The following is a 16,357-nucleotide window of genomic DNA, read 5'->3' on the forward strand; positions in this document are numbered from 1 at the left end:
ATTGGTCTGATGTTGCATCAGCCTGCGCTCGATAGGCTGTGCAGTTGCCGCAGAACAAGCCAATGAGCGAACGAGCCGTCTCGCCTATGGCTGTGTACTGCTGCAAATGCGCTTTACAAAAATACAAAATTAAGGATAATTTTTTGCTTCAGTATTTCATGAAAAGAGACTTTTCCCGTAGCATCTTAGCTAAGACGCAGTACTCGTTCGCTCTTCTAGAGAGAACCGTGGTTACGTTTAGTGACCGAGTACGTTTTCTGTTTTAAAACCGAGGGAGAGAGAGATTTGGGGAGAGATAATGGTTAATCTGTGTTCTAACCCTAAATGTGTACTAATTATGATTATGAGCCTGGACTTCACTGCCATGACTCACTAATAGCATCCACATCCATCCATCCCAGTTTAATATGCTGATAGACCTATATGCTAACATAGCCAAGTCTGTAAAGACAATGATAGGAAAGCGCACAATTTCCAGTCACTAAGAAAAATAAGCCGATTCTATCGCGCTGACATTGGGTCTAAAGTGCCCACCGGATGGGTGTCTTAGGTCATTTCCTGCCATTCAAACACAGGCGCTGTCCTGCTCAACACAAATACAGGATGTGATAGTTAGCTAGATTTTTCAGCAACGGGCAGGCAATAGACACAAAGGCAAGACATGTTGCATGTTTGTTCCCGTGTGAAATACAGGGAAAAGAAAACATAACTAAATTTTGTGCCATGTAGTCTGTCTTCAGTCTCAGCTTGGGGCTACTTGTCACTAGGTCTGTAAACACTAACAATGGTTTTGTATGTTGGTTTCAAACATTTCGTTCATATTTTTGTATGTTATCCTTTTACATTTTTTGGTATTTCACAAGTAATTTTGTTTCATATTAGTTTAATTTCTAGATGTTTCTTTAATTTCTTTGGTACACATAATATGAGATCAGTAAATAATTCATCAAGAAATATGTGCAATAGAAATACATTGACAATATCATTACAACAGAAATTGTTCCCACTATGTCATAACTTTCATTTGTGAATCATAATTCTTAAAAATACATGCTTTTCTTCATGTTTCATCTCTCCTGGTTTTATCAGATTCCAAATGATCCTTGTTATTGTTTAATCTTTATTTAGAATGCTATTAACAGAAGAACATCAATATTTCTTTGTTAAAGAGATTATCACTGTAGGCCTACATCTAAAACTGTACTGGTGTGTGTGTGTCATTTCTTAAACATCTGGGGAAGTAGTGAAAACAATAAGCAGCTTGGGCAGTTGTTTTTGGTTAGAACTCCTCTGAGAAGAGACAAATGAAGCCTGCTGCTTAAAATTGATTTCCTCTGGAGGTTATTCACTAAACAGGATGCATCAGTTTGAGTCCTGTTCTGACACGAAAAGAATCTTCTCTATTCTCTGAGATGAACTGAATATTTTCTCCTCAAAGCGAGTAGTTTTGACATGAATGATACTGACGGGATGATGCGCCTACTGTTGGTGATGTTGTCCTGTTATGTCGCTGGCGGGACCGATCGAGTGAGCACAACATGCACCGAAGAGGCTTGCCTTACGTTGCATTTGGAGGAGAGACGTTTTGAAAATGCTTCAGAAGACTGTATCAATAATGGCGGCAATTTGGTTACTATGAGAAATGAAAATGAACTTCAGAGCATCAAATCGGCTCTTTTAGCAGCAGAGGAATACAATATCCTCAGCACTAAACTTTGGATCGGACTTTCGTTGCAGAGAGGACACTGCACTGGTTTCTCTGAGGAGTTACGCGGCTTCAGATGGACTACAGAGCCGGCAGATTCCAGATATTCCAACTGGAAAAAGAAACCTTTTAGCACGTGCACAGAAAAAAGGTGTGTGTCGATTTCACTGGCAGATGATCTCAAGTGGTCAGATGGCTCATGTAGAGACAGCTCGTTTTATGTGTGTAAATTTCTCTTCAAAGGCATGTGCAAACCGGTAGTGCTGGAGAACCCAAGAGATGTCAAATACAGAGTTCCGTTCTTATCTAAACCGCTCGATCCAAATGAAAGGTTAGCGATGTTACCACACGGCACAGTGGCTGAAATACAGTGCGGGGGGTCGGAAGATGCAGAATATGTTTTATCAGTTTGCGACAACAAAAACGGTCTTTTCGGCTGGACAAATTTAGAGAGATTTTGCGCACGAAATAAAACATGCAAAAACGGTGGCTGTGATCACATATGTTTTGAGACTGCAGGAGGAGGTGTTCAATGTGAATGTCATGAAGGTTATTACCTGATGGACGATAAAGTGAGTTGTGCTCTCAGAAATAACTGCGAAAATTCACCTTGCGAATCAAAGTGTGTACCGACTGCCGCTGGCTTTTTATGCGCATGCGCGGAGGGATTTTATTTGGCTGAAGACAGCGTCAGTTGCGTTGATATCGATGAATGTCAGCAACTCAAGCCTATCTGCGCTGAAAACAGGTGTTACAACACGCCGGGAAGCTATTTTTGTGAGTGTAATCCCGGCTTCAGGTTTGTCGCTGGCAAATGTGAAGACGTGGACGAATGCACTGAACTTAGATGTCAACAGGGCTGTCTCAATTCACAGGGTTCATTCTACTGTTACTGCCACGCAGGTTACAGTCCAGCTTTAAACGATACCGATATATGTGTAGATATCGATGAATGTATCAGCAGACCGTGTGAAGACATCTGCGTTAATACCTTGGGTAGTTTTAAATGTTCCTGTAGGGAAAACCTCATTTTGGCTAAAAATGGCATCAGCTGCATCCCGGATCCCGCTGAGAAACCACAAAACTCTCCATCTTCAGATCATGGAGAAGCGTTCATCACTAAACTGAATCAGTTACCGGTCACTTTTGGACCGACAACAGTCTACCCCACTCCACTTGCAAACGCAAAAACGGACTTTTGTAAACGCAAAGAAAGTTTTCTCGGAAGTCCTTGGATTTTGCTGTGTGTCTTGGGTTCGGTTATCCCGTTGACTCTGATCATTGTGGTAATGTCAATCTTTGTCTTCTACCGATGGAAACGGTCAAGAAAAGCCGCTTTAAAAAAATCCACTGCTGACAACTACTGCTGGGTTTCATCTGGATTGGACAAACAGCAGAAAAGAAATGCAACATTCAACTGAATGATTAAATTAAGCCCAAATATGAATGTTCATTTTCTGTCAGCATCCAATTAAAATGTTTATTTATCCTACTCTAATGCTGTGTTTTCCCGTTGCCTACAGTCTTTTCTTTTTCTGTAGCCTAAATGTTGGACAGATTAGTGAAAATAATAAAACCACACTTGGATACTAAGTTTAATTCAAGTTGTAGACTATTTGTGTTTATGTAGTTGTTTTGTTCCACCATTTCTGTTTTGTAGCCTACCTGTTTGCTGTTAAATCAGTTGCATTGTTTCATAATTATTTAGCTGATAATGTCAAGATGGGCCCTTGTCACATATTATCAAAAAAAGGCAACGTTTGTATAGTAAATGTTGTATCTTATTTCTTTCTGGTAATTGAATAATGGTGGAATGTTACAGAATGTAGGGGAGTGGGGTAAGATGAGCCAGTGGGTAAGGTGGCCCATCCCCTGTATCCCGCCAATACTTCACTTTTATTGTCATGTGACCATATATTTTGAAACCACCCATAATTTCTGCCAGATTATGAAAAAAAGAAATACAGGAGGCACCCAAATACTTTAAAAACAGTTTTTGGCTTGTCGAAGTAAAATTTTAGTATAATGGCTGTTACATGGGATGCCGAAAAAATACAGTAAAATGACGGAACATTAAATAACAGTAATTTTCTGTAATTCAAAATTTATTATTTTTCTGTATTTTTAATTTTCTGTATTTTCTTCGATTTTTAATGTTCAATAGGATTTTTTACTTAAATATTGTGGAAAGTTAAGTAAAAACCATTTAATTATCATAAAGTTTGAAAGGTGCTTTAAGTCAATTAATCAGCCCTGAAGTGACCTATCTGCAAGAATAAACTATCTTGACTGCAAAAATATACCCCTACAGTTTGTTCAGGACTGCAATTTACTAATATTCTTTGTTCAAAACTGCAACAATATACCAGTATATAGACTATAGAACAACTGCAACAATATTCCAATAATTTGTCCATAACTGCAATAGTATAAAAAATATTTTCTACAAATGATCATGACTGCAACAATATTCCATTTGAAAAAAATTAGTCCAAAAGTTACAATTAAATCACAACTGCAACAACATACCAGTTCAGTTTGTTCATAACTGCAACAGTATAAATATATATATAATATATATAATATATATATATATATATATATATATATATATATATATAATATATATATATATATATATATATATATATATATATATATATATATATATATATATATAAACATAACTGCAACAACACACAATAAAACAAATTGTTTAAAATTCTAACAATAAAGCAGTTTGGTAAACAAATAACAATTAATAATTAAATATTCTTAAAACTGAACCATGTGTGAACTTATTAATTCATCTTGACAGCAGATGAGGCATGACAAAAAAATTTATTCAACCATGAAAGCGAATAATCAGCAAGTGTTTTAAGTCTGTGACACTGCCAATATTTTCTGCTAGGCATGATCTGACACTCAAAGTTTTTACTCCATTCATTCATAGTCTGAAATCTTGTTAATCAGTGAAAGAACCTTTGGACTGACTGCCGATTTCTTTCTTAAAGTGGACTTCTCCACTTTCGATCCCTTCTCTGGGTTCATCTTAAATAGGCATCTGTTGAATGAAAAAAAAATAAACATGGACTGTAACATATGCTGTGAATATATTAAAAATAAAAGCAGAACAATAAGAACTTGCAAAGGGCATGCTTGTGGTGGATGTGTGCTTTAAAGGGAAGTCGTGGCCTAGTGGTCAGAGAGTTTGATTCCTAACCCTAGGGTTGTGGGTTCAAGTCTCGGGTCCTGACAATTTATCCTACCCGTCAGATTTCCCTACTTGGTTTTACTGCGCATGCGCAATACCATGACTTATGTGCCCTTGAGCAAGGCACCGAAACTCCCAACTGCTCCCTGGGCACCGCAGCATAAATGGGTCACCATACTTGGCTGTATGTCACATCACTTTCACTCTGAAAACGGTGTGCAACAGGGTTTGAGATAGGCTACATTTTCTCTTGTTCAGTGGGTGTGTCAAGCATGTCAGCCCAATCAGCAGCAACATGTACATGTATATAAACCATGTGATATTAAAGAGACAGCTTGCACAATGTAATTAACATCAGAATAAATTCACAAGATCAAGTATATTGTTTGCACGTTTATTTACGTTAAAGGCAAAATTTAGAATAAATGCCAATTGAATTAATTTGTGCCATTCTAAAGATTTGTTGCATTAACCCATCCAAATTGTACACACACACACAACTGGAGCAGTGGGCAGCCATTTATGCTGTGGCACTCGGGGAGCAGTTGGGGGTTCAGTGCCTTGCTCAAGGGCACCTCGTCGTGGTATTGAGGGTGAAGAAAGCGCTGTACCTCCACTAAGACTAAAAATCACAACATTTGTGTTACAAATCCAAACCTCTAACCATTAGGCCACGACTTCCCCTTCTGATGAGTTTAATTAGGGTTTAATCTAAACTCACTGGATCGAGACTGTTCATTCATCAATGGGATTGAATAAGCTTTTACTGTGCGTGAATGAATGAGTTACGAAAGAATGAATGTTTGACAGTGAACGTTAAACTGTTGGGACCACACCACTACTATTCATGCGTCATTTTCGTCAAGAACATTGTGCGTTTCAGAGAACGCGCAGTGCGTGCATCATCAGAACAAACTGTACGTGACCAGTCCCTCTGGAGTATTTCTTGGCTCCCTCGCGCGGGGGTTCCTTCCTATGTTTACCTTTATCTCGGGAATGGGGTTTCAAACTGTAGAAATATTCAAAGCTTTCAACGCCATATCCTCATTCAGCTCAAGTTGCTGTATAGCTACCACTTAAAATCAAAATATTATGGATTTTCATAAACAAACGATTTTGTTAATCGTGATAATTTCGTCGTGCGTTGGAATGGTATATAGCTGTGCTTGTTCAAGAGATCTAAAACAATGTGCAAGCATTTACCAAATGTCAGTGGACTTTCAAACGGCTCAGCAGAATTGCAGACAAGAGGGCGGTCAGTTATTTAAGCATATCCAGTCGAATGCATCAAATGAAGTTGTCGACTATCTCCTTAATAACCTGATCGGACACTTCTGGACCGGACTCCGTCTCCCAAGCGACAAGTGTTTAAATAATACGAGCACATTACGCGAAGGCGAACAGATCACGGAATTCACCAATTTGGAGACCGAAGAAACGTGGTGCGCCCCACTCTGCGTGTCTGTCTCCAGCGACGGAATGCGGACACCGAGACCATGCACGGACAAACTGGATGGGTTTTTGTGCGAGGACTCTCAAGGAGATCTTTGCGAAGGAAATGCGGTCGTTCTGGATAATGAGCAATGTATGCTTGGACCCTGTGAACATACATGTACTCCTCTGGAAATTGGATATAGGTGTTCGTGTAGCGCAAGATTCCGTCCAAATGCACGAGATCCACGCCGCTGTGATTTCTATTGCGCAACGAGAGTTTGTGAAGCAATATGTTATGCTGCGTTGATTGGAAACTGGTGTTGGTGCCCGGCTGGTTTCATTAGAAGCCAACAAACCTGCGAAGATATTGATGAATGTGAATCAAATCACGACTGCGCACAGAAGTGCCTAAATACGATAGGAACTTATAGCTGTGCTTGCTACGAGCCGTTCATCCTCGTTAATGGAACTGAATGCATTCTTGCTTCTAGTCGATATAATGGTGAAGTATTCAGAAAATCGTCACATAATTCTATGGCAAGTGGGGCACTGTCGACCCTAGGTGCTGGGCTGATAATATTCCTATTAGTGGCTATTTTTGCTCTAGTAGTACTTGTGAATTATCTGCACAGTCGTAAAGCAACTGTACAGGAATGCAATCCACCAGATTATAAAGAGTTTCAAGAAAGTATACCTAAGGAAATAAAAACTGTTACATAAGTGTTTTCTTAATATAGATAGCTGGTGGTAATGTCTCTGTGTATACATCAATATGTTTGTGACTGTATAGGCCTACATTCTGTGTAGAACTACACTTGTTTTTTAGTATTTACTTGTTTATATATTTTTTTATATTTTTGTATTTTCTATGTGATGCCTTATGTTTGTATTGAGTTTGTTATATGATGCTACTACCCTACTTTAATTGCCCCTTCTGGATTTTGTAAACTGATCTGGCAGTATTGTGCTCATAATTAAAAATTAATGTATTAATTGATGTATCATTAATGTATCATTAATGTATCATTAAAATAAATTCTATGATGCTGCTCATTTAGGCCAAAGATTTGTGCAGGATGTTGGGCGTTACTAAACACACACACACACACACACACAAGCAAATCTTGTTAACATATGTTACCCTTCACTACAAAACCAGTCATAAGTGTCAATTTCTCGAAATTGAGATTTATAGATGATCTGAAAGCTGAATAAATAAACTTTCGATGTATGGTTTGTTAGGATAGGGCCATAGTTGGCTGAGATACAACTATTTGAAAATCTGAAAAAAAAACTAGCTATTGAGAAAATCACATTTGAAGTTGTCCAGATGAAGTTCTTAGCAATGCATATTACTAATCAAAAATTAGGTTTTGATATATTTACGGTAGGAAATTTACTAAATATCTTTACTTGATATCCCAGTTATTTTTGGCATAATCCATATCTAAAAGTTTTTTTTTTTTGGCTAAAAATATACCCCGGTGACTATAGACTGGTTTTTGATCTCCAGGGTCACATACTGTATGTTCCCATATGTTATCCTACATATTTTTTCTTAAGTTTTAATTCCTTGATATCTGACAAGATTTTCCCAACTGAATAGCTGGTTTAGCTTTGTTTACCTAAATTGTTCTGGAGTACATTACCAAGTTATTGAATTTTACAGACAATACATTTGAATGGATGAGATAAAAAATATATATATTTTGCATGGTAAACATCTTTACTAACAGCTGTTTTATATTTTTATAGGATGTCCCCCAAATAAACGAGATGTATTTATTATGGGAAATTTTCATTGCAAACTTTGAAGGTTGATCTACTGCACAATTACTTGTGGTGCCATTAGTACATTTAGTTAACTGTCAACAACCTTAATGACGTTACAACTAAACACTGAATGCTTTTTTGTTGTGTGATATATATATATATATATATATATAAAAAATTCTCTAATAGCCTAAATAATCATAGTATTTATGTTTGCCAGTGATCCATCCTATTTCAATGGTTAACTATCAGGTGATTTGTCTGTTAATGAAACTGCACCATAAAAGGAGTAGGTCTATATACTTGCGTAAAAAAAAAAAACCTGAAACTGTCCTTAAGACACTTAGGTGGCAATATAATAACTTAGAAACATTAAAGAGACCTTTCTGCTGCCTCTGAAAACACCAGAAGCGATGCCTAGGGATTCTGATTTGAACATGCCATATTCCTGCTGCAGATGTGGCCAGAGCAGCAAAACTGCAGTGTCTGTAAGAGGCCTCAGACAGTGCTACAGGGATTAGAATTAAACTCTGCAGGAAAGTGGATCTCGTGGTCCAGATTCGAGGGTCCCTGTCTCACAGCAAGAAGTGGCAGATCTGGTTCAGTCCATGAGAATGAGATGCACTCTATATGCTACTGTAGCCTACTTTAAACACTGCAACTTTAAATGTGGACTGCTCCAATAGGGACAAAATGTTCTCAATTGTTGTATATTTTCATACAAATATCTACCTTTTAGCTACTTTTTGTGTTGTTATGCTTGCTTTTGGCAGTTACTCATCTGTCTAAAAAGGTTGTTTCCCTGTTACTCATAATAGGCCTACTTTAGTACATTAGTACTTTGACCTGTCTAATAATTCATCAACACATCACGAGATAGCCATACAGCACCAAAGGCGGGATAATTTTGCTTTCAATACTTTCCAGTTTCCAGTGAAGAACGGATCTACAAGCGAAGTACGCTATTATTCCATTTATTATCAAGATCGGTTTGACTATCTTTTAAGGAAAAAAGAGCGAGAGAAACGCCAGCAGAACTGATTTTTAATGCACAACATCAGTGGGTATAGATTTAAGAAGAAATCATGTGTGTGTGTCTAGAATACAGCGAGCACTGTTTTTAAAACAGCAGCATAGCGTTAGTGGACCTTGGTTTTCAACGGGGAAAGGTAGACCAGTGACGCATATGACGCATTTGACATCATCATCTTGATCATCTTACATTTAGACAGCATCGTTATGTTGCGTGAGCCTTACTCTGATCTAGCTAAGACATTTGAATAATGCTTAATAATGCGTGCTGGATATGTGATACACGCGTTTCCGACAAGACTGTTTTGGTATTTAGGAACTGAAATGGGGATTTACTGCTCATCATGTTCTGCGCGTCGGCGAGCAGATTCTGCAGGGCTGAAAATCCATGATGCAATCCTAACAGATTTAATATTTTCACGTTTTACATAGCCTTTTGTCGTTGTCATCATCATCATTTCAGAGCATTGTGACCCGATGAATTTTATTCAGTGAAAGATGGTTCATCATGGTGATAAAGAAGGCAAGAATTCTGCGTTTGGACATCCTGTCTACATCCAGATTGTTCTCTCGATTATCCTCCTCTTCCTTCCTTTTCTGGCCACCGGCTTTCCTGTTAACACAGTAGGTAAGAGCATAAAAACTGCAATTATAGAATTGATACGAATATGCGGGGCTTAATTCCTTTGTGGTTACACGCTTAAATTGGTTGAAGAACCTGGCCAATCATCTTCATTAGAGGTTCTGTTCCATTATGCCACAACAGTTCCTCCATGACGATGCTGCTTTACAGTAGCTAGGCTATATAGAATAACCTTTGGTCATGACTAAGCAGGACATTTAAAACAAGCAAGAACAACACTCATAAAATTCCAGACATCATCTATAGGGCACCTCCAGTCTATAATAACATTTTATAAAGGTGACATTTATGTAACACTGAGTAAAACTAACCTCTCAGCAGAAAAGTGTTTTGAGGTAGAATGCAAATGCCATATTGAGTGTGATGTTGAAGAGACAACAGTAAGGGTTGTGACACTGGCTGAGTTGTAACACTTTCACCCAACAGAAATGAGCTACGGGTGACATCACTATCATGCGCTCACCACCCTCCTGAGGTGATAGTAGTTGCAAGACTGTATGTAAAAATAGAAAGAATAATAATAAAACAAGAAAGAACACATTTCCATCTTCATTATGGATTTGATTATTATTTTGTGATCATAATGCATGTTAAGTTACTGAACTGGTATCACCTGAATAAGCAGAATCGCCATGACTGACCAGACAGGGAGTGTTTTCATACCTTTAGAAATTCATTAATAATAATAATAATTGATGTGTTCTCTATTTTTACACATTTAAAATTTTAATTAATTGCTTAAAAATAAATTGAGGATGATGGTAGTATTTTTTTTATGCTCCAGAAATATGTATCAAATGTGTTAAAGAAATGTGTTATTTATTTATTTATTTTATTATCAGTATTATTTTTTTATTAGTAGTCTTTTTTATTTTTTTGCTGTTTCATGTTTTGTTCTCAGCCAAAAATAAGGACTGTCAAACATAAAATAAATAAATAAATAAAAATTAAGACGTCAAGACGTTTTTTAATCATTTTAATAATAAAAAAGAATATAAAAATAGTTTTATCACTTACAGATCAGAATCAGATCAGAAATGACATAAATATCTGTTATGCTGAATTACAGTGGACAATTATTTCACTATAACATTTTTTTACAAATGTTAACATTTAAGTAGACAGGCATTTTGCTTGCATTTAATATACTGCCTATGTTTATAAAATCACTCACTTCTATTTAATGCAGTCACCAAAATGGGATGTCTCGTCAAATTAAAGTTTTGAGAGACATGGAACAAAGACTACAGATACCAAGATATTAAACACTGATATTGACACAAGCTTTGCTTCAAATGCATGATTTGGTTCTTCCCTGTGTCCTTTTAGTGGAGCAGTTCTGCAAGGATCCCGGTGTTCCTGAGCATGGAACCAGAACTCCAAGCAGTGGTGTGTTCTTTGAAAACTCTGTGGCCAGGTTCTCTTGTGTGGATGGTTATACTTTAAAGGGGCCAGCCAAGATTATCTGCATGCGCTTCTATAATGGATCGGTAGGCTGGAAACCAAGCCTTAAACCAGTGTGCCTTTCAGAAGGTGAGGCTACCCCATCTTAACCTTTTAATTATCAGCGTCCTGATAGCGATAAATGGTGCTTTAAATCCTCTTAGCAGGCTCCTTCCCCTAGTAAATGGTGTCAAGTGTCATATTACCAAATTTGCTACAATATTTTATCATCAAAACATTTTCTAATCTTTTTCAAAACAAATATTGTTGAGTCTCAAGGTTTCATATTTGGTGGGATAAAAGTAATAATGAGAGAAAGGTGTATATATTTGTTACAGAAAAAAAACTGCATCAAAAAATAAAATAAAAAATCAATGAAGTTTGGGTGTCACTCTGTGGCTATTTTTGCTTTAACGCCTAAACAATATCAGAAACTATGTTTTTTGTGATGTCAACTTCAAATTTGGAATATAACTTATTTAGACACATGGCTTTGATTTTATAGCAATTTTAGATTCCAAAATACTTGGCAAAATATTTATTTTAAATTAAAAAAAACTTTTTTTCTTTTTTACTTTTTTTACTTTTTCACAGTAAACTTAAACTTTTATAACTTTTTAAACGTAATTTTTTTAAATGTTCGTCTTCAGCAATAATCTGCTGATTGTCTTCTTTAAAAGGAGATTAAGCCTAGGTCTTCCAAAGCATTCACGAACCACAGCAATTTAAGTCTGGATGCATTTTCACAGTTAAGAGGTTAAATGTTTAAATTCTCTATCTCTTTAATAATTGTAACTAATCGAATGACAGCGTCGCAGCATTTTTTTATGTAGCTACTCTATCTTTCAAAGATTGTCTTCCTCCATTCATCGAGGATGCTGATGTCACAAATAAGACGTACAGGCCTGGTGACAGCCTCATTATTAGCTGTCATGAGGGATTTCAGATCCGATACCCTGACACAGAAACTATGGAATCAGTCTGTCAGGCAGATGGGACATGGGATAATCAGCCAACCTGTCAAGGTTTGATACAAGCCATTTTTTGCCAATTATCTAATGTGTAACTGACTGTAATTCAATAAACTCCACACATTTGAGAATAGCTCACATCTGGAGAGGGTTTCATACACTGTCCTCTGTCTCAGCAGGCTGCCTCCGGCCGCTGATACCTCCACACAGTTATATGAACATCTCGGAAACAGAGTTCTCTGTGCCTGTTGGGTCTGTGGTCCACTACCAGTGTTTTCCTGGTTACAAGTTGGAGGGATCTGAACTTCTGGAATGCATGTATAACCTCATCTGGTCGAACCCACCACCCCGGTGCCTTGATGTTGAGGGTGAATAGAAGTATAATTTAGCAGCTTTAAGTTGAAGAAGACATAATTTTGTAATTACAATATATTTTATTTCGTTTTTAATGTCATCTATTTTTAATATTATCTTTTATAGATTCATTTTATAATTACAAATCTTTTTATAACTATAATCTTTTATTATTGCACCCTGAAAACTACTTATGGGTTATAGTTTATATACTTTAGTTTTCTCTTGAAAGACACATAAATGAAAGACACGTAAAAAAGCTAAATTTTGCGTAAACATTGGAAATCTACTTATAAAATCTGCAAAATGTAATGTAAAAAGAATATTACTTAATTATGTTATTTAGGAATGTGTAAACAAGTAAAGTGACAAATATTAAAATGTGGTCTGGGACTCAGGAAAAGGAAATTAAAAATCAGATTTTTCTGTGTCTCTGGTGTTTTACAGCATGCTCTTTACCCCCCATGATAGAACATGGAGATTACATGTGCCACCCACGGCCATGTGACCGCTACATTCATGGGACGGTCATAGAATATTACTGTTATCCTGGCTACTCTTTAGAGAATGACTACAACTACATCACTTGCCAGTACGGACAATGGTTTCCACAGATGCAGTTTTACTGCATCAAAGATGGTAAATTAGCCTGCATTCTTTTCAGTAAAAGATTACAAACAATTTTAGATCATAATCAGATGAACCTTGCACATTAGCGCAAAGACTGTGCAATGAGTAATAATAATCATTATTAAAAATGTTGTTAGATTTGAAATTGATACCCCAGTTAAATATGCATACACTATTTCATTTTATATATATTAATATTATTTTCTAGTATCCCTTAGTGAACCTATAAAAAGTGACCTATTTACTGACCTTATTTAGTTTTATGCACACTCATGGTCTCTCTCTCTATCTCTATCTCTCTCTCTCTCTCTCTCTCTCTCTCTCTCTCTCTCTCTCTATATATATATATATATATATATATATATATATATATATATACACACACAGACACAATTAAATATATTTTTTAACATTATTACAAAATGTTTATATTTCAAATACTAATTTCTATTCTCTTAAGCTTTGTGTTAATCAAAAATCCTGAAAACAATCACAAATACATTCAACTGTTTTTAGCATTGATAATAAGAATTCCTGAGCACCAAATCATTACATTGAAATTTTTCCTGGAGTAATGGCTGATGAAAATTCAGCTTTGCATCACAGAAATATATTACATTATAACATATACTGAATATTAAAATAGAAAACAGTTTTTTTTTAATAATAATAATAATTCACAGTATAACTGTTTGTATTTTTTTATTAAATAAATGTAGCCTTGATGAGCATAAAAGACTTTCAAAAACTCGTACAAATCTTCTATATACATTTTTAATTTTTTATGTATATTATATATGAATTTTTTTTTTTTTCGGAAAATGTTGGGGTCAGTAAGATAAATGTCTAAAATAATTTGATTGCTTCGTATTAAAATTAATCATATCTCCTATCCTAGACAGAATGCTAAACTGTACAAGTTAACAAGCAGAGCTTTATTCCCACAGAGACAACCTGGCCTGGTTTTCAAGACTCTCTACTAACCACATGGAAAGTAGTGGCTTGTACAGCCACTAGTGTGCTGCTAGCTCTGCTCTTGGTGATCACAGGCAAGGTGTTCCACTTCAAATGCAAATCCCAGCAAAGTCCAAGGTACGGCCAAAATTAGAAGCATACACTGTAGTTTGATCTACTCTTAACTTAGTCAGTAAAACAAATTCCTTTTTTTTCAGTGAAGAGCAGGATGAAAGCCGTGATCCTAACATCTTGGTTGTAGATGGTGTTGCTGTACCACTTCCCTCTTATGAAGAGGCTGTTAGTGGTACCTACTGTCAGCCCCCAAACGATCTGTCCCCTGCTGGTATTGGGAGCTCACAGCATTCAGAAGAACAAAACCCACCTTCATATCCTGGGCATACAGGGAGTCAGAATAGTGTGCCACTGGACACTGGTGAGGCTGAGACCTGTGATAGCATCTCGGACACATCAGAATGTCTTCAAAGCATACAGCCATCTTCCTCCCATGCTGGTGGACTCAATAACATGTCTGAGAAAACCAATGCCATCACCTCAATGGAGGAGACCGCCTCCACAAGCCCAAGCATAGACATTGCCGATGGTAAGGCTGTAGGCTGCTGCCACCTAGTGGTAGAAACACACATTGATTTATCATATTATTTGTAACATATATAAATTCAGAGACACTTACCAATTGTATTGCTTTGAATTTCCAGAAATTCCTCTCGTGGAGGATGGTGAAGCGGACTGCTGATTGTTACCTTTAACTGAAAATGGGACACTTGAGATTGTTTCACTCCACTGTTGGTTATTTCATTGTTCATTTCTGATTTTGTTGAACAACAAGGCACAGGCCAAATTACTGCTCATAAGGAATTATTGCACACTTATATTTAATGAAGAGCACACCAGGGAAGGATAGGCAATAAAAAACATAATAATAATCAAAAACTAAATAAATTCCCATTTCCTGCTCATGAAGGAACTATGCATTAGACCATAGCATATTGTTCATTTAACTTTCCCACAATAATAGCATCTTAAGTATTATAAATTATTTTTCTTGTGACTTTCACTTGGCAACCGCGCTGCATTCTGGCCAGCTTTCAAATGGACTGTAACAATGATGACTATTTCTTAAATAAATAATATGTTAACTTTACATCTGGGTTTATTTTGATTTAAGTTCAGTGCATTCATCTAGGTGAACATTGGATGAAACTAGGTACAAGCCAAAGGCAGGTGCACTGCATACATTATGACAAGCTGACAACATAGCCTGCAAAGTTGGACTATATAAGTTAATAACACACATATAAGCTCATTTACTTTTAACAGACCACAAATATAGCTGAGAGCACAGCCCTAACAAGATGACTTTTTAAAGTAATTTGGGAAAGGAAAAAAAAACCCACTGCTAACATGAGCAGATAAAAGTAACATTTACATTTGCATTTCTTAGAGGCAGATGAAATACAGAATGAGAAGTCTCTTTAGGCGCAGCAGCACATTAGACTCTTTCCAGTTCAAGTGGCTCGATTGCTGCATGGATGGATTATGAGGAATGTCATAAACTGAAACTATATCTTTTACTGTGCCTGTCATTGAAGAGCAACAGATGGCTTATGCATCTGTGATACAGACTTTCTTCTAAAGACATTAGCCTACACAATAACATTGTGCAGCTTTGAAAGTTAGCCAACTAAGCAAGCTAGAATTTAGCTAGAATTTATTTATTTTTTTCTGTCAAAAAAACAAAACAACTTTTTTTTTTTTACTATGCTTCTTATTTTAAAGATCAAGATGGTGAAATTATGTTAAATAAATATTTGTTTAACGGCCGATATCTATAATAGTCTTTCATAGTTTTTGGCCATTAAACAGATGCATTTCTTTATGTTACAGGTAAGGACAAAAATCTTCTCGCGGGAGTATTTTTCAGTATATAGATTTGAATTTCATTTTTTATATAGTTTTTTTTATCATATTTTATTATACTTAAACTAGACACCTAAATCAATGGTGATTAATTTAATAGTTTTTATAATTATGTATTTATTTATTTATTTTAGACATTACTGCGCATTATTTTTTGCCACTAGATGTCCCACACGAGTTTGTTTTCAGGGACATAAGCTTCAATTATTAACATAATTAGTTCTCAACATAATTAGCTCTAAATTTCATATATATGTGTGAAA

The 16,357-nt window shown here is 36.2% G+C and overlaps 2 protein-coding genes across 4 annotated transcripts; both read left to right on the forward strand.

The window, feature by feature from the left end:
- The first annotated feature begins 1,222 nt into the window (after positions 1 to 1,222).
- On the forward strand, positions 1,223 to 3,197 carry LOC132112970 (complement component C1q receptor-like). The gene has a single exon (XM_059520742.1). The coding sequence runs from the start codon at positions 1,453 to 1,455 to the stop codon at positions 3,124 to 3,126; it is 1,674 nt and encodes a 557-aa protein (XP_059376725.1). The 5' UTR covers positions 1,223 to 1,452; the 3' UTR covers positions 3,127 to 3,197.
- A 5,893-nt stretch (positions 3,198 to 9,090) lies between these two features.
- susd4 (sushi domain containing 4) lies at positions 9,091 to 15,318 on the forward strand. 3 transcript variants are annotated; one of them, XM_059520743.1, is made up of 8 exons: positions 9,091 to 9,786; positions 11,131 to 11,334; positions 12,096 to 12,269; positions 12,392 to 12,583; positions 13,017 to 13,208; positions 14,147 to 14,291; positions 14,372 to 14,757; positions 14,873 to 15,318. In XM_059520743.1, the coding sequence occupies exons 1-8, from the start codon at positions 9,657 to 9,659 to the stop codon at positions 14,908 to 14,910; spliced, it is 1,461 nt and encodes a 486-aa protein (XP_059376726.1). In that variant the 5' UTR covers positions 9,091 to 9,656; the 3' UTR covers positions 14,911 to 15,318. The 3 variants fall into 3 exon arrangements, with proteins under 3 accessions (XP_059376726.1, XP_059376727.1, XP_059376728.1); XM_059520744.1 differs by having other exon boundaries at positions 9,307 to 9,786; positions 12,395 to 12,583; XM_059520745.1 differs by having other exon boundaries at positions 9,657 to 9,782.
- The last annotated feature ends 1,039 nt before the right edge of the window (positions 15,319 to 16,357 follow it).

The sequence above is a fragment of the Carassius carassius genome, chromosome 32 (assembly GCF_963082965.1).
Source record: "Carassius carassius chromosome 32, fCarCar2.1, whole genome shotgun sequence".
Lineage (NCBI taxonomy): Eukaryota > Metazoa > Chordata > Actinopteri > Cypriniformes > Cyprinidae > Carassius > Carassius carassius.